This window comes from Eucyclogobius newberryi, unplaced genomic scaffold (assembly GCF_026437365.1).
Source record: "Eucyclogobius newberryi isolate DKJ021-1_F unplaced genomic scaffold, fEucNew1.0.hap1 SCAF_5, whole genome shotgun sequence".
In the NCBI taxonomy this organism is placed as follows: domain Eukaryota; kingdom Metazoa; phylum Chordata; class Actinopteri; order Gobiiformes; family Gobiidae; genus Eucyclogobius; species Eucyclogobius newberryi.
In genome coordinates this window covers 38,859,166-38,878,845 of record NW_027316167.1, presented here as the reverse complement: position 1 = coordinate 38,878,845, position 19,680 = coordinate 38,859,166, and the positions used below count along the sequence as shown (strand labels likewise).

At 41.8% G+C, this 19,680-nt stretch overlaps 1 protein-coding gene across 1 annotated transcript in view; it reads left to right on the top strand.

Moving 5' to 3' along the window:
* The window catches only part of LOC140380883 (D-glucuronyl C5-epimerase B-like), a 54,491-nt gene that overhangs the window by 8,102 nt on the left and 26,709 nt on the right, over positions 1–19,680 (top strand). The window contains exon 2 of the mRNA XM_072464852.1: positions 7,322–7,860. Within this exon, the coding sequence (XP_072320953.1) occupies positions 7,335–7,860 (526 nt within the window). The 5' untranslated portion in view covers positions 7,322–7,334. The remainder of the gene's footprint in view (positions 1–7,321; positions 7,861–19,680) is intronic.

The following is a 19,680-nucleotide window of genomic DNA, read 5'->3' as shown; positions in this document are numbered from 1 at the left end:
TTGTTGACTATTGTGCAAGCTGCTAATATCAGACTTTTTCTGTCAGAATCCCAGAGAGAATGTGTGTTTTTCAGTGAGTAATCAGCTTTGTTTTGCTTGTAATTAACTGGCGACGCCCAGTAGATCTGCATCACAAACATCTTGAATAAAGAGTGTTGCATAATCCTCGTCTAAACTCTGCAGTGGGTTGATGCAGAGAGGTCTGTTACGATACAGAACGTTCATCACAATCGGAATCACAATCACAATCGGAATCAGAGGAACATAACTCACAAACGAGGAACTTGCTTTGGCATTAAGGAGCAACCTACAATAGTCATATTTTATTTGTAGCATGTTCATGTTATCAAGTTATCCAACTGTCTTAAAGGGAAAATATGAAATATAACAAACAAAACTACATTGGGATTTCTGTCGATTTCCAACACAACAAAGTGTGTAATTTCCCAGTTTGAGACACAGATTTCATAGAACACTCTTTCGGTTTACTTCCTGGTCTCAGCACACCGTTTCACTGACCATGATGATGTACGGAGTTTAAAACACCAACGTTTCTCAGAGCCACGTCAGTTATTGAAGGAACGTCGGTTATCCAAGAAGCGCCGGTTATCCAAGAAGCGCCGGTTATCCAAGAAGCGCCGGTTATCCAAGAAGCGCCGGTTATCCAAGAAGCGCCGGTTATCCAAGAAGCGCCGGTTATCCAAGAAGTGTCAGTTTTCTTGGAGCTACAGAGAGGACAGTTTTTGACTCTCGGACGGTGAGGCTTTTCTCACCAGGATTCTTCAAATTAGCATGAATAAAGCTCAATGCTACTCCAACACACCTGGACAAAAGAGGGATTACATCGAGAAGTTCTTAAAGTTTTTAATTTTCGTCATCCTTTTGCGTCATTGCTTATTCTACCCATCATCTTTCTACCTCTCTGCAGTACAATACAAGACAATTAAGGACCTATTAGCAGCTAATCTTAATGATGACCTGCAGTGGGATCTACCCATGCTTCAAGCGCGGCTGCCACAACCTGCTCCCTCCCGCTCCAGACCACGAGCATCCCTTACTTCTCTGGACACTGCTGACCTGTGCTTGAGCTGGACGTCTCAAACTACGTGCTCGTTTCAGACTCTGGACTGACGAGCGTGGAATTTGAAACATTTCCACACCTCAAAGTAAGAACGCCGATCCCGAGTGCAGTCTTCATTTGTAGGGGAGGAGATAAAGGAGATACAGGATGTTCCCACAGAGAGAACCACCAGAACTCAGTTGATTCTTTTTATTTCACAATGGCCATCTTTTTGTCCCCAGTGTAATGTCTGATAAAACCGTTTGAGTTATCTTCATCTGCAAGTAATATTTGTTCAGTTGAATGCTGATTGTTTGATTAATAAACCACAGACAATGCTCTACAGATTATTATAGAGGAATAGTGTGTTTTAGAGTGTATTTAGAGTGTAACATTTCTTTTTTTTTGTTAAAACACAATCACATAATTACATACACCTTCCTTACCTTATATATTGATACAGTGTATATTTATTCATCAATTTGACATATTTTATACTGAAATAAGATTAATAATAACAACATTTATAATTTCCACTTCTACTTATTTATTCTGATGCATGGAGCCAGTTAATAGGCACTTCACACTTCTAGATATTTGTTGTACTGTCACCATTATTATTATTCTGTTATTATATTTATTATATAATACAGTGAATGAGGAGAAACAACCAGAACATATATTTTCTTCACACAGCCAGGCACTACTTTACTTTTTTTTACGCTTACATTTAAATTCCTCGTTATCAATGTAGAAAGTTTATTCTTGTGACGCACGGACTTTCAGCGCTATTTTTAGCTCGGCGTGCAGCTCGCTCTCCACAGCCACTGGTGGAGTTTACACTGTGTTTTGGAGGCTTTACACTTTCTCCCGTGGAGTCTAACGTTAGCTCCACTGCTCGCTCTTCCTCAGACCAGGGTGAATGGCTTCCTCCGCTCGTTTTAAATGCTTTCTCTTCTTTTGAAAATGCCAGGAGAAGGCCGTTTCTATTGTCTTAAAGCCAGAATAAACCCACACTTCAGTTTTTAATGATTGATAAATGTACAAACTCTGTCATCTTCCAAACTTGCTTCGACTCGTCTGTGCGCTCAGACGCTCTGCTGCGCTGCCCCAGAAAGTCTGGGAATCTCTATATTGTGAGCTAGTTGTATGTATCCAGGAATCAATATTTTAGCACACCCCTGATTATGATGATGAATATAATCACCAGACAGTATAGTAAGTTCCTTCTCCAACGCACCGGTCTCAAAGGAATTGGTGTGTCAAATTCACTTTATAACCTGCAAAAACAGGTACAGATTCTTTAAAGTCCTTTCAACTGACAACAATCTTATCTTATTTATTACGCACATGTAGTACTTAACCTCTCCTGTGGGGACATTCACTTCAACAGTAAACTAGTCCATCAAAAAGAGCGTTCTGTAGGGGGCACCAACGGGTTCTAAAACTGAAAGTGAACAGGTCATAGGGACAGGTTATTAGTGCAACACTCATTGCACTAAAACGCAGTTACTATGAATATATTTAGAATTTTGCTAAACATTATCCCAAAAAGCAATTTTTTTATTCAATTTCCTGTTTGTATTTGATGACATCACACTAGGAAATTACCCAGCACAACACCCAAAAATGCATCAAATGTCACCATTTTTTTTTATATTTAACTAATACAATTATTTGAGTGTGACTTATTTTTAGAGAGTGAGAAAAGTTCTTCTGGAACGAGTGTCCTTAGTGTGATGTCACTTCCTTTCATTTTCAACAGATTTTTCAACCTTTTCTCCACAAATACCTACTAGATTGGTGTACAACTATAATTTATATGTGCAACAGGTATAAATGCACAAAATCAAATCTAAATTAGAAACGCACTTTAAAAGGCAGAACTGTAAATGTCGCTTCAACCAGAGCCTGCCATTATCAAGTATTGATTATTCACGCTCCACATAATCAGTGCGTCCCACAGTGCGTCCCACAGTGCGTCCCACAGTGCGATCCACAGTGCGTCCCACAGTGCGTCCCACAGTGCGTCCCACAGTGCGTCCCACAGTGCGTCCCACAGTGCGTCCCACAGTGCGTCCCACAGTGCGTCCCACAGTGCGTCCCACAGTGCGTCCCACAGAGTGTCCTGACAGCGCCTTGTATTTCAGGCCTGCCTCTGCCACACATTTCTTGAGCATTGTCACAGCTCCCCTCATCCCAATCTTTCATTCCTGCACCGGCCTGACATTTCTCTAAATATCAATCATGTTTTTTTTATTGGATGCAACAATTTGTCTGGCAAAAAAAGACAGCAATGCATTTTTCAACAGGGACTTCAAGACGGTTTGGATTTGAAGCCTGTAAAAAGCACTTCCTATGTGTGAAATCATCTGAATGGTGTCTTTTATCAAATTAAAAAGTTATATATTTTGTGTTTTTTGACTTTTAAATGTGGAGTGATGGATTTGGGAAATATTAGTTTCAAGCGGAGGAGAGCACAAGTGTCACGTGAACCAGCTTTATAATGAAAACAACCCCACAATGATGCGTCAGCTGCCGTTCCATGCGCTTTAATGTAGCGTGAAAATAAAACAAAAAGACCTGCTTCTAGAGGACACTGCTATATTCACTGGAGCCTGTTAGTCACTGTAGCTTTGACAAACTCCATGCGTTTTATTGCTAGAGGTACAAGTCCCACAATCCTTTGCAGCAGCAGATCAGGAGCAGGTCAGGTCCCACTGCAGTGAAATACAGCATTAACTGTAAAAATGAATAACTCATGAGTTTGAGCAGCAACAGCCAACAGTTCTGTGATGGCAACACATCAGAAATCATATCAGGCCCATATTCCTGTACCTCCTGCAAAAGTAACTATTACTAGGCTATATAAAGCTATTTTTAAATCATGTTTTACAATCTTGCTCGGCCCGTAACCTAAAATAAGTTCGACACCCCTGTCTTAAAGATGCAGTTAGCCGTACTGACGCTAACAGTGAGCTAGCCAGGTGCTGTTGTGCACAAGCCCATTCTTTTCCCTTTGGCAAGACTTTGGTGTGAATCATTTCTGTCCTGGTCCAAAGATTAAGATTTGGTATATAGTATATATACCATATATACCAAAGAACAGTCATTGTTTCATGTTGGCGTCACAGTGACTGTGACGAGCACGCTCGCCTCACAGCAAGAAGGTCGCAGAATTTCAATTAGCAATAGCGTGCGATGACTTTTTCATTTAGGCACGCAGAAAGTTGTCACAATACTACAATTTACAATTGTAATTTGGATACTAAGGAAAATGATTGATTCTCTCTTAAAATACTTGTTTTACATGAACTATGGCAGGTGCTATGATTAATTAAAACAATTAAATTGGCTGCTTACACGGACTGTGCCTGCGTCAGATACTCACAATAACATCTTACTGTTCAGACAGATGCACTCATAAAACATGCCTCATTTGCCTCAAACGTGACCTTAAAAACATCGACGCATTACAACGTCCGTGATGAAACTCACCTGTCTCTCCCAGATGCAAATCAAACCACGTCTTTCCTGAACAAACCTCTTGTATTTCCCTGAAGTGGAGTTGGTCCAAAACAGTCTCATGTCCCATTATTCCTTTGTCGCTGTTTTTGCTTCATCAAATCGTGTTGTGTCAGACGAATGCTCCTCTGCTAAGGCTTGTCCTCCTGTCATGTCACTTCTCAGCCCAGAATCCTCCATTGCACCAAACGAGCTCACTCTGTCAGAGATACAGGCAGCCATGTAGTGACAAACTTCTAAATCATTAGACACACAAACATATCCTTAGCTACAAACAAATACTTGTTGTTAAAGTCACTTTACGTTTACATATCTGGTTTTCATACAGGTTTATTCAGCACAGTTTAAGCCTGTGTGGTCCTCAGAGCACAGAAGCTGCTGTCCGCTCTGGTTCTAAAAGCTCATGTTAGACAGTGGAGCATGAACGGCCTCTGAACACGGCCACAAACTGAACCGCTCTGGAAGAACCGGAATCACGCTTCCCAGTGGCCACAGGACTGCTCCGAAAACAGGAGCTTCACCAGCAAAAGTGAGGAGAAAACGGGTTTATTTGGATATATTTCAGAACAATTTAAATATAGTTGTAAATATAGTTATGGTTGTTACACAGTAATTTTAGATTTGATTGGCCAATCGCTGATTGCCCCGACCGCACCACTGCAAATTAATAACTACTTTTGTTATTAAACGTAAAGCGCAAATGCAAATTAAATCACATTGATATGTTTACACCCCCCAAAAAGCAATTAGATATATTTCCTTAATTGTTCAGCAATTGTTACATTGTTTTTTTTTACGGCAAACAATTAGTCTAGTGAACCATTTACCTCCTTTAATACAAGTGCACTTGGCGTTTAATAGGCGCACATGAAGAAGAAGCAGATGAGATTGCTGCTTTCTCCTCACATTGGCCTCTTGTGAGTGACTGTGCTGTGTAATGAGCTGCAGTGTAAAGCCTGTGTGTGGGCCGTCTGCTGGACAGTGTGTGCTCTATCTGGACCCAGCTTTAATTAGTGTGAGCAGTGTGACTTGTGCTGCAGCCCCTCCACGCCGCCTGCAGCGTCCCAATACATCCACAGACAATCGCATCCACTGCTATGGTCAAACAAACAGATCCAGTATGTCTGAGTACACCTAATAATACAAGATATAAGGGGACTGTCAGGCTCACAACCCCCGATCTTAAAAACACACGCTGCATGATCCCGGTGATGTGATTTAGCTAAAATACAAATTTGGGTCTTTGTTTATAAATTAGTTGCTATAATTGCAAGCCTCAAATTGGCTTCATTTGGCAGGAACCAAACGCTATGGGTGACTGGAAAACCTCAATTTCAGTCATTTGCCACATTTGTGCTAGTCGTTAGCTTGACAATATTTAAAGGTGAAAGATATTGGTAGCATATTATACCGGGTACATATAATATGCTACCAATATCTTTGTCCAACGTTTGTCCGTTTGTACAGAAGCATCTAGGCATGCAAAAAATACATTTTGATGCAAATTTGATACCAAAGTTGCCCCCCCAGCCCCCACTGAATGCACGTCACTGCCTCATACACAGGAGGCCCCGCCCCCTGCACTGAGCACTTTGAAATGATCAAATATAAATCATAGACTGAATGAATCCATCAGATTAAGACCAGAAGTGCACATTTTATCCAAACAGTAACTGTGTGTGTAATAGTGGAACATAGTCAAAACTTGATGGTTAGCTCTTCACAACCACGAGCTAATACGACATTAAAGAACCTATTAATAGTTTAATTTTGGTATCCACATGGGAATTGAGTTTTGGTGACACGTGCCTGTGGTTATGACGCGGTCTTGCAGCCACCGCCCGTCAGTTTGGAGATTCGAGGAAAGGAGATAGTCTGTACTATAGCTAAAAACTGCGGGAATCAATCAAAAAAACACTCTGGGTACATATATGAAGCACAAATAGCAATGTAAGAAGGTTAAAAGCTCTGAAAAGTCGATTTTGCATGTTATGGGACCTTTAAGTGAAATAACACAAAGTGCATCTCTGTCATAGTCAAAAAGACAAACTATAGACGGTGTGCCCTCTGCAGGTTTAGTGGACTTACGACGACCCGGAACAGACAAGCAGCTCCCGAAATCGGAAAACCAACACCAAATATGCCTTTGAACGCTTCGATGAAAACTGAACTAAATTTGCGATTGTTGTTCACTTTATATATGCGATTTTAGATGATATCCACCTTTTTTAGGATGCATATCATCTAAATATCATCTAAAATTGCGTTCTTCGTGTGTGTGTACGTTCCTCATGTGTGTGTTCCTCATGTGCGTTCCTCATGTGTGTGTTCCTCATGTGTGTGTTCCTCATGTGTGTGTTCCTCATGCGTGGGTTCCTCATGTGTGCGTTCCTCAGGTGTGCGTTCCTCATGTGTGCGTTCCTCCGGTGTGCGTTCCTCATGTGTGCGTTCCTCATGTGTGCGTTCCTCATGTGTGCGTTCCTCATGTGTGCGTTCCTCAGGTGTGCGTTCCTCAGGTGTGCGTTCCTCATGTGTGCGTTCCTCAGGTGTGCGTTCCTCATATGTGTTCCTCAGGTGTGTGTTCCTCAGGTGTGTGTTCCTCAGGTGTGCGTTCCTCAGGTGTGCGTTCCTCAGGTGTGCGTTCCTCAGGTGTGCGTGCGTTCCTCAGGTGTGCGTGCGTTCCTCAGGTGTGCGTGTGTTCCTCATGTGTGTGTTCCTCATGTGTGTGTTCCTCAGGTGAGCTGCGAGGATGCGCTGCCTGGCTGCTCGGGTCAACTACAAGACCCTAATCATCATCTGCGCTCTGTTCACGCTCATCACTGTGTTACTATGGAACCGCTGCTCCACGGACACGTCCCTGCACTTCCTGCCCCGCGCTGCTGCCGTACCCCCCAGCCCCAGGGACGGAGGAGGAGGCGGAGCCAGCAGCAGCAGCCAGCAGCAGCAGCCCCCCCAGCCCCCCGAGCCCCCGCCTGTGGTCGGCGCTGCAGGGAACAAGTTTGAGGAGATGGACTGTCTGATCAACGATGAAGCCACGGTGAAGGGCAGGCGGGAGGGCGCCGAGGTCTACTTCCCATTCAGCTGGATGGAGAAGTACTTCGAGGTGTACGGCAAAGTGGTGCAGTACGACGGGTACGAGCGCTTCGAGTTCCAGCACAGTTACTCCAAGGTTTATGCGCAGAGGGAGCCCTACCATCCCAACGGGGTCTTCATGTCCTTCGAGGGCTACAACGTGGAGGTCCGAGATCGGGTCAAGTGTATCAGCGGAGTGGAAGGTAAGAGCAGAGCAAGAAAAATCACTTGGTACTAACATCTTTTTCTTAAGTCTGCCGTTTTCATTGAAGTTTGGCTAAATCATAAACTGTCTTATATTATTTTACTTAGAAACTACCCTGAAAGTAGTGTTCGACCTGTACTCGATTTTTTTTCATGTGTCAAAATTAAATCTGTTTTGCTCCAGTACATATAATTTATATTCAGCTCTTCGAGTGAAAATGAGATCATTGTCTGCTGTCGGCTACTAAGTAAACAGAGAATTCTAATTAATCCCTGCTGACGGCCAGAGGTGGTGCTTTAGCACTTAATTGACTAGATGTTTTTTTGTGGGCATATTGTTTTAAGGCTCAAGGACAAGATGCCTACTCAAAAACAAAGCCCTGTAGTGCATTCAATCGCATGCAGTGGGGAAAGTTGCAAAGAGTTGAATCAGTGAGACTAAACGGCCAACGCACAAAAGTCTGTATCGACACAGAAGCACGCAAATTTAGGATTACAGAGCGCCGTGCATCTTCATTTGAAAGCAACAAGCCACTCCTTTGCAGACGGTGATGTGAAGATTCTAAGAAGGAGAAGAGATGGTTTGAAAGATGAGTTAAGGAGGACATTTTGTTAAATTTGTATTTCTTTTTTTAAAGATTGAGAGAATCCATCTTTAAGCTGAAATGGAAGTGTATACAACAGACTTTTTAGATCATGGTCAGGGATCAGCTCGGGCAAGTCAGATGCTAATCAGGTACTTATCAGTCATGAGGGAGCTGCAGCCTGTAGGATTTATAATGTCAATTACATGGCTGTTGGGCAAACAAAGAATTTTAGTTTGGTTGGTTAGTTTAGTAAAACTTAAAGCGTGCAAAAAAATAGATAAACAGGACAGGCTATTATCAGGAGGCTCCGCCCGGTGTTAAGAAGTGTTCATGAGTCCAACGGCCGACGGGAAGAAACTGTTCTTGTAGCGGTAGATTCTGTTCCACATGGACCATATCCTCCTGCCTGAGGGAAGTGGCTCAAATAGTCCATGTCCAGGGTGAGAAGGGTCAGCTGTGATCCAACCTGCTCGTCCCAGAGTCCTTGAGACGTACAGGTGCAGCCGATCACCTTCCCAGCAGAGCGCACAATGTGCTATAGTCTCTGTTTGTCCCTGGCTGTGGCTCCAGCGTACCACACGGTGATGGAGGAGGTGAGGATGGACTCAATGATGGCCGTGTAGAACTGCACCATCATCTCCGCTGGCAGCTTGGCTTTCCTCAGCTACCGCAGGAAGTACATCCTCTGCTGGGTCTTCTTGATGAGGGAGCTGATCGTGGGCTCCCATTTGAGATCCTGAGTGATGGTGATGCAGAGGAAGTAGAAGGAGTCCACGGTGGTGATGGGGGAGTCTATCAAGGTGAGGAGAGGCTGGGGCTTTTCTGAAGTCCATTATCATCTCCACTGTCTTCTGGACGTTGAGCTCCAGGTTGTTACCACCAGGACACCAGCCGGTCCACCTACCTCCCGTAGGCAGACTCATCCCCATTCGAGATGTGCCCCATGAGGCTGGTGTCGTCCGCAAACTTGATCAGTTTTTGTACTAGGAGAAGAGCAGAGGAGAAAGTACACAGCCCTGTGGAACTCCTGTGCTAATTGTCCAAGTGTCTGAGACATTCTTCCCCAGCCGCACGCACTGCCTCTGATCCATCAGGAAGTCAGTGATCCACCTGCAGGTGGAGTCAGGCACGTTGAGTAGGAGCAGAGCAGGAGCAGAGCAGGAGGTGGTGTTGAATGCAGAGCTGAAGTCCACAAACCAGATCCTGGCATAGGTTCCCGGGGAGTCCAGATGCAAGGTTAATGGCGTCATCTACAGACCCGTTGGATCTTTTGCAGGGAGTCCAGCAGGGGGGAGGTGAAGGACTTGAGGTGGGGCAGGACCAGGCGCTCAAATGACTTCATGACTACAGCTGTCAGCGCCACTTGCCAGTGATCCGGAGATCTTGGGGACAAAATTTTCGGCAGCTTTTCAGGGGTTGGATTTTTGGCCTGTTTACGTCTTGTTTTTGAACTGAGAGAGAGGTGGGACGTCCGGGGATGGGTGGGCAGAGGCGGCCACGGTGGGGGAAGGAGTGGTGGTCTCAAACCTTGAGTTAGAAGATGTTAAGTTCTTTGGCCAGTTTGCAGTTGTTTGCAGTGCCGTGGGCTCTGGGCTTGTAATGTGAGAAGGCGGGGTTGTTAGAGAACTGCTGCTTCAGACGCGTATTGTACTGAGATCTAGCTCTCGACACCTGCTAAATCCATACTTTGCATCTTTGTAGCGCTCTCTGTCACCGGCCCTGTGCGCTGCCTCCTTCTGATGCCTTAACTGCCTCAGTTTGAACCAGGGTTTGTCATTATTGAAAGTGACTTTGGTGTGTGCTGGTATAATGCTGTCCTCACAGAATCAAATGTATGACGTCACAGTGTCCGTGTACTCCAAACTATCTGTGGCAGCTCTGAAAACCTCCCAGTCTGTAAGGTCTGTAGCTCCACTGCCACTTCTTAGAGGTCCTCACTACAGTGTAAGGCTCAAAAACTCTGAATTCCATGTCACATCACCAGTCAGAACATGTGACTGCTTAGGAATCTGCCATGCTGCGTTCAGGCCTCTCAGGCAGAAGGGCCCATTCACCAATCTCCTTCTGCTTGAGACAAATTCTTTGTCACCTTTGCTCATTTTGATTGCAGAAGTAATGAAACAAGCAGGACTTTATCTACAGCATGGCTCATGTGTCTAAGGTCCATCTCTGGCACTCTTACGCAAACTCCATTAGTCTCACTATTAACCTTTAACCAATCACACCGTGCCAATTTCTCAAAAATCTTAGTGCGTGCAAATTCGCCTTAATATAGTTGATCTGTTTTTATTCCGCTTCAGAAATCCATCTTCTCCGTTCAGTTTTCGCCTCAACACTTTTCAAATAATTGCCTGGACAGATCAATAGCTCATTTTAAAAGGCTGTTAGTTCAGAACACTTTGTCATCAATAAAATGCCTCTGCTGCTCACGGAAAGACAAAGGACTGGGTCTCTCCCGGTGGAAGGTGGAACAGTCTTAGTATACAGTAATTTGTCTACAATCTAAAAGCTATCGAATAGTGCTTGTCATCTGATCTGAAGGTCAGCGGTTCAAATCCCGCTCTTGACATAAACACGATATAATTGGCGGTGCTCCTGGCTCCTAATGGCTTTTTGCCTATTGTAGAACCTGACATTTTTTGTAATTATTTCTCTTGAAAGACCCAGTCACACAGAAATAATAAACTTGATGTATATCAGAACTAGTTCAAGACATCAAGCTTATAAGAAACCTCTATATTCTTCTTCTATTATAATAAACCCTAACCCATAATGACATTTTAAACATCCACAGCCTTACAAACATATACCCTATCCCTGGTAACAAGTTGCAACGCAGCATTTAAATGTTCAAACAAAGCACCAAGTATGTTTGATTTCACTTTTATATGAAAACAGTTGGGCTGTTGCTGTGACCACAGTATTGCAGTATTGCAGTATTGCACTCCTGCAAAAGTGCTCAAATTTCATTAACAATGAACTTTTTCATGTTTTCACACCCTCTGCCTTTTGAGAAAACTTTCATTGTGTTCTGCCGTCGGACTCGGCTCGAGTCTGGAGCAGACCGGAGTTCAGGGTTCCAACTTTCAATGCCTTGGCTTTAGCTGAATCTCAGAATTAGTCAATAATGAAAGGAAAAGAGAGGAGGAGAGAAGAAGAAAAAGAGAGGAGGGGGAAAGAAGATGAAGAAAAAGAGAGGAGAGGAGAAGAAGAAGAAAAAGAGAGGAGGACAGAAGAGAGGAGGGAGGAGAGGAGGACAGAAGAGAGGAGGGAGGAGAGGAGGACAGAAGAGAGGAGGGAGGAGAGGAGAAGAAGAGAGGAGGGGAGGAGAGAAGAAGAAGAGAGAAGAAGAGAGAAGAAGAGAGAAGAAGAGAGAAGAAGAGAGAAGAAGAGAGAAGAAGAGAGAAGAAGAGAGAAGAAGAGAGAAGAAGAGAGAAGGGAGAAGGGAGAAGGAGAAAACCAGGCGAGTCCTTCTGCTTTACTCTTTTATCAGAGCAACACAGATAGTGTTTTTAGGTTATTGAGGCATCAATTTGGTTTGGTATTTGTCCCGTTGTTCTGTTTCCACACCCAGTTTTACACGGCACCATCAGTTGTAATGGAACTGCAATCAGGGCTGAGCGGGGTCACGAGCTCCGAGCCAAGCCCAGTCGGGACTAATGGGAAAAGGGCTCACTGTGGGCTGTGCTAACAAAACCAAAAAAAAAAAGGATTCCTTTTCTTCATCAATGGATTAATGTGGTCAGGAGGGACCAGTGGATTTACAGAAATCACTCCAGACTGAGGCTGAATGTTTTGTTTCAGGTCGTTAGTTGCTAGCTAATGCTAGTTTACGCATAAACTGTTCGGGTGTTATATTTTAGGATCAGACACAAAGTCCGTGCTCTTGAAAGCTTTGAGGGTGTGTCCGGCGCATACACGGCGCAGAGGGCGTGTCCGGCGCAGACACGGCGCAGAGGGCGTGTCGCAGAGGGCGTGTCCGCCGCAGACACGGCGCAGAGGCCGTGTCCGGCGCAGAGAGCTTGTGGACGAGGAAGAGCAGATGGAAATGTCCACAAAAGTTTGTTTCTACTTTGTGTTTTTACTTAAAGGATCAAAGCCCATAATGTCTTCTTGGAGTATCAACCCTTTTCATTTTCAATTTTATCTGCAGTTTTTCACGACTAGAGATGGGCAAAATGACGAGTCACAAGTCACATGACTGAAACCCATACATTTCTACCCAGATTTTGGTTAAAATCACCCCACCTGTTGGGTCATTTCGACCCAAATTTTGTGTTGAATATTTACAATGGAAAATCTGGCTTATACCGGCAATTACTTGTTCCAATCATTTTAAAATAAATATATATTTAGAAGATTGTTAAAACAAGTAATTGCTAGTACAAGCCAGGTTTTCTATTTTAAATATTCAAACCTATTATGTCTAATGAATATACACATAATAAGAATAATATGAATAATAATAGAACCACGTATATTTAAAGAACTGTTTAATTTCTGTAAACTGTAAATGGAAAAAAGCAATCTGTGCATTTCATTATCAACACCGTTTAACTGCTTACAGTAGTTTTGATGCATATCGATTTAAACGTTATAAGTTACACTGACTCATACTTCCCCCTGTTTTAAGAGCAGCCAAACCATCTTCTGTCTCTGCAGCAGCTGGAAGAACATGTCAAAGGTCAGAGTTCAGGGCTGAGGACACTTCAGTCTGACCGTGGCACTGAAGGGGAAAAAAGCAAAAATTCCCTTTTTCTCATTTTTAAAAGTATAAAGCTAATATTATAGTAAATACATGCAATAGTACTTGTTTACGTGACAGAAGCTTCTTCAGAGTGGACAAAAGCTTAGAGCTGTGCACACCTCAGTCAGATTCCACTCTAGGAAGCAATATAGAAACAGTCACATTTAGAGGTCAATAATCTGGTGCCACTTTTCCTAGCAGATATTGGTATCACTGTAAACTATAAAACTACAATAATACATATAGATGCTGCACTTAAGCTCTGTGCTCCGTGACAGAAGCTTCACTGTTGAGTTGGTTCATCTCAGCAGTGGTGGGCCATCAGGACCAGCAAGGCCTTCTCTGCTGGCCTAAACATAATCAGAATATAATTCAAAAATATATATATTTTCCCACAAATATGTATTAAATGATTCCCCACAATAAGTTAGAATCTTCATTTCGTGGCTTTCCTCTTGGTTGCACTGCTTCCAGCCCCTGGTTGAGATTTGGAGGTCTTTGTTGGATCTTTTATCCAATCATATTCAGCCATCATGTGTTGCCAGGGGTCTAAAATCTGCCCTCAGGCCTTCAGACTCAACAGTGAGGGTGCTTGTAGCTTAAAGTGAATGGAAATTTAGTGTCAACCAATCAGCTTTAGAGTTGGTTATTGTACGCCTTCTAGCAGGTGTAGTGCGTGCACGTCTTTTGATTGGATTACCAATATTGAGAGGCAGGTCCTATGGGCGGGTCTATGCAGAACCTCACAACTAGGAATCTGAATTTGATAAACAAATTAATTTGCGTACTAAGCTGTTTTTTCAACCCACAATGGCGAAAGGAGGAAAATATATCAATTTGGTCGAGGATATAATTATAAGTTAATCAGCAATTCACAAAAAGACATTGAATAATTCCTAGTTTGTGTTGCTGTGCGATTTGGCTAAAGCTAGAATAAACTGGAAACACTTCTGGTTTCTCCTCACCTTTTTCTGCACATCTACACCACATCTACGCCTCTATTTAATGCCAACAGTTTGGATAATGTTAGATGCGTTATGCACTGGAAATCTAATGCTTTGGGTCTTCGTGAGTGCTGTGCTTCAATAAGCAGGAAATGGCTGATGCCAACATTGCCTTATTTTGCTAAACATAAACATAAGTTGGCATCACTGAAAATACAGTGGTTTTATCAAAGGATCAAGTCAGCATTTGGTGAGAAATTATTATAGCTTCTTTTTGCCTCCTTTTTTATCAGAGTCGCCATCCAATCATCCACGCTGGTTTTTAGCTTAAGTGTTCCAGGAGCCAAAAGTGAGCCAGTCTACTTTGGAAGCTGGACTTCTCAGGGTCCACTTTGGATTGCTTCAATGAGCTTCTACGGTTCACTTAAGACAGTGGAGACACTTTAGGATGCTGGCCAATCTGCTCTAAAGTGAACCAGTGGAAATGGAGCTATTCCTCCATCCAGCACTTTGTCACGTAATGGAAGAGACGGGCAAAAAAGATATCTGGAGAAAAGTGGTGTGGCTTTTGTTTTTAGAGACTTAGTTTGTCTTTGCAATGTTCATTTTACTAGCCTAACTTTACTATTTGTTGAGGAGAGTTAAAGTCCCTTTAGAAGCCCCCCGTCTCTGCAATTCCCATCATTGCTGACGACAACAACCGTTTCTCTAGTGATATGGAAATAAAGAAGCAAAAATATTATGTTTGAACATATTTATTTCCAACCTCCTCAAATCCTTGCTAAGCCTCTCAAATCCTCCTCTTTAATTCTTGGCTGTTCAAAGTTTTCTTAGAAGATCTGAACTCTCTTGGAACCCGCGCAGACTTCTCTTCTAACTCCCCAGGGTTTAGCTGTCTGTGCTGTCAGCGTAAGACTTGCTCTACACAGGCCGTCATTTAAAAAACCCACATTTAAAGTTTGCAGACGTGTCATAGTGCGGCATCAAGGTCAATAACTGGAAAGCTATGTTAACTGTCATTGGCAAAGGTCTATCGCTGGGCTTTGGCGAGTGTAATATGAAGGCTTAGCGGGCTAACCTGGTGGATTACTGTGGCGGTGGTGGGATTGCACAGATGAGAGGTGTTGGACCGAGGGAGATGTGACAGTTATATGACTGGAGTTGTTGCAGAGAAGCAGGAGACATGGCTGGGGAAGAAAAGTTTGACATTATGTATGTGGGGATGTGGAAGGAATTTCAAAAAGCATTTAACATTTCACAAAATACTGACATATTTCAGAACATGTTTGTCAAGGTCTAACTATCCATGGGTTTCAGAATGATTAGGACTGTTGCCTTAGCAGTTTCAACTGTTTAAATCAAAATATATAGGGTGAAAAGTCCTCAAGATACTGTCATTCTTTTACTTGACAAACAATGCTTCCTTTGCGTGGATGCCAAATTGTTTGTTTACCTAAGTTTATGCCAACTCTCTCGCTGGATGAATATTGTTTGCAAGGATTTTACCGCGTTAACCCCGTACATACAATGTTCTCCCCAGGATTTTTTAAAGGGATGGTAAATATGCCTCATACAGGGTTGCACTTTCCTCCAAGGATGGTTTAACGTACCTTCATTATTTCCAAAGGTACATGCACCCTAAACATATTATTACATGGTGTATAGACCTAAACATACTCAGGGCTCAGATTAAGGATTTTCACTTGTATAGCAGCTGCTAAACAATCAGTTAATTTGTTCCAATTTGTATAGCAATTTGATAATTGCATAGCAAAACACGAAAGTGACTAACAATCAATATTTTCCATTGACATAACACAATTATTTATTTAAAACCTGTTACCACCCACCTGTCCGCCGGCGAGCATTTTCTATATCTCAAATATTCTCTTACATCATCACTTTTATTTCCATGGTCAATACCAGCGAGCCATACATCATTTTAAAGCTTATTTTCTCAACAAAATGAATATGTCATTGATTTACATTGAATAATATGCCCCAAGAAGCAATTGCCAATAGTTTGTGAGAAAGTCTCAACTTTTACAAACACATGTCCTACCTGTTTGCTGTTTATGACGGACGAAACGGCTTTAATTCTGTACATCCTTGTACTCAGTCTGTCCGTAAGGAACCATTGGAAAAACAATATCCACTTGTATTTTTCCTGAAGTTATCCGATTTCGAGATATTGTCAAGTAAACAAACTTTTCTTCGTTTCTCGCCGGACGAGAATGCGCTTGTCCGGCGCATTTCTCCGTCCATAACAAATGACCTGTTTGACCTATAAAATAATGTTGGATATCCTTCTTTTCCTCAGACTGTTACCTACAGAATGAGACCATCCACGAATTTTTCTGTCCACGGGTTTGTTTGCTACAGCCTCCGCAAAAAAAAAAATGCGCCGCTTGCGACGCACATGTATTAGTCTGTTTACATCTAAATAGCGCCGCGTGCGAATGACGTAGCTCAGATTGATTGACATATTATTCTAGCCAATGAGAATAGCTTTAGAAAGAGGGGCGGGACAAAGGGCTTATTGACACCGAATCTTCTGTATTCTCGTGCTTAAGGCTCCGGGAAGGCTGTAAAGAGCCAGATTTCTCGGCAGGATTTTGCGCATAACGTTTTCTGATTGTATTAGCCTTTTGGACGTGCATTTTGTTAGATATATGTATTATTATACCAACACAAAAATAAAATAAAAATATTATATTTTCTTTTTTTTTTAACCTCTATATGGGAAATTCATGGGTAAACTCATATTTACACATTTTCACTTTTTTTTTTTTTAGCAGTTATAATTGCTATTAGTGGCCTACAAAACATCAAAATGTATGTTTTATGATCATAAAGGAGCTAAAATTGTAATAAAACAGTTTGGCACAGTTGGCACATATTTGGATCACTTGTTCCAAATATACTTTTTGATACAAAAAGGTCAACAGCACCAAAATGCCTGTTCCTAGAGATCTGAAACTTTACACAGTTGTTGTCAACAAGATAAACATCATGTACAGTGAACAGCATAAGCACACAATGAAGTATGTCATGCTCAGGACCATTACAAATTAACAATATTCAGGCGAGACTAAAAAAGGATGTTTTGTTTATGTTTGGGCCTCTGTAGTGTAAGTTCTGAAGCCCTGACAGTGTTCATGTGCACATCTGCAGAAACTAGAAGGCCTAAGCTTTCTAATGATGCATCACACTTGCATGTGGAACATAAGATCCTCTTTTAATAAGCAATGCCATTTGGGTATGTCCAACCATTGTGCACAGGGCGAAAATAGGTGGATGGTAACAGGTTAAAATGTATTTGTAAACATTCTATTTAAAATAAATACAAATCCTATCAAATTAACTTTAAAAACATTTTTTTTTCTAAAATAAAACAGAATACTTGCAAATAAAATGAGTTGTTGAACAAATTAATCAACAGACAGATGGCCTTATTTACAACTTTCTTCCATATCATCATCAATCACATGACTATTTGCAGAACTATTAAGCTTCTGATGGAAAAATAAAGGTTGCTGTGGCGTCCATCATGGTGTATTTTATGTGTTATTCAAATTGTACCGCTCTATTTGACGTTCCGTTCCATTTTTTATTTTGCTATTTGATGAGGGTCCCCAAGTACTCTCGTCTCGGCTCCAGCTGCATATTTGATGACGGTCCCTAAGCACTCGTCTCGGCTCTGCACATTTGGAGCCGTGTAATTCACTGCGCCCAAAATACGCATCTGATTTTTTAAAAAGGAGGTTGTAGTCACTTGGCAGTGTAAATATGACTATTATGGCATGTGTATGATCTGCAAAAACTTTTGCGTTTAGGAGCTATTGACCTCGGAAGTCCGAATCTCTGACGGTAACTTTACCCCACTGTGGCTCCTCCCACTTTCAGAATCGCGATCTGAGACAGCAGCGGGACTCGTCATGTCAACACAGCGTCCTACATTGTGTCATGCCGTTGTTGACAATCGATTGACGAGTGATCAGTACTTTTAGGCGCTTTGGTTATACAATTGAACACGCATTTTGTGGAAAAGCTGCGATACAAAAACACTTTTTTCTGACGAATGCATCGCATTTGAGAGCAATTGCGTCGCATTTTGCGATGCAATACCGCTTATTCTGAACCCTGATACTATTACATGGTGTATGGGCCTAAACATACTATTACATGGTGTATGGGCCTAAACATACTATTACATGGTGTATAGGCCTAAACATACTATTACATGGTGTATAAGCCTAAACATACTATTACATGGTGTATAAGCCTAAACACACTATTACATGGTATATAAGCCTAAACACACTATTACATGGTGTATAAGCCTAAACATACTATTACATGGTGTATAAGCCTAAACATACTATTACATGGTGTATAAGTCTAAACACACTATTACATGGTGTATAAGCCTAAACATACTATTACATGGTGTATAAGCCTAAACATACTATTACATGGTGTATGGGCCTAAACACACTATTACATGGTGTATAAGTCTAAACATACTATTACATGGTGTATGGGCCTAAACACACTATTACATGGTGTATAAGTCTAAACATACTATTACATGGTGTATAAGTCTAAACCTACTATTAAATGGTGTATAAGCCTAAACATACTATTACATGGTGTATAAGCCTAAACATACTATTACATGGTGTATAAGTCTAAACATACTATTACATGGTGTATAAGTCTAAACATACTATTACATGGTGTATGGGCCTAAACACACTATTACATGGTGTATAAGTCTAAACACACTATTACATGGTGTATAAGTCTAAACACACTATTACATGGTGTATAAGTCTAAACACACTATTACATGGTGTATAAGTCTAAACATACTATTACATGGTGTATAAGTCTAAACCTACTATTAAATGGTGTATAAGTCTAAACCTACTATTAAATGGTGTATAAGCCTAAACATACTATTACATGGTGTATAAGCCTACCCACCATCAAGAAATTTGAATATTGGCTTCCCAAAACTTAATGGAAATTATAAACACAAAGACATAGTCATTTAAATGTAATACCAATAGACACTGTATAATACACAATAATGAAAATGTGTACAGTTTTAGCTAATGGCAGTATCAGGCTGAAATCATTTGGATATATCAACTCTTCTTGGTCTTTTCTACCATTGGACACAGGCCTCATAGTCAAGACCATCAGGGTTATTTGGACCTTCAGTTGCAGGAGCATCAGGTTCTCCATCATCTTTGTTGACAGGGAATTCTTTGACTTGGTTTTTATTCTCCATAAAGTGGAGATCTCCCTCTCACAATATGAAATTGAGAGATGACCACATTGAGATCTCAATGTGATCTTGAGGTCTCAAGAGGATGCTCTAGTGAGAAATTAATGTTTCTTGTCAAAACTTCAAGTCAATTGCCTGCGTTTATACATACTGTCAGAATGACGGAAGCAGTACACGTGCTTTCGTCTCAGTGAGAATTTCACCTCTTCTGTGATTGGCTAAAACCCCATGGCCGAAACGTCATG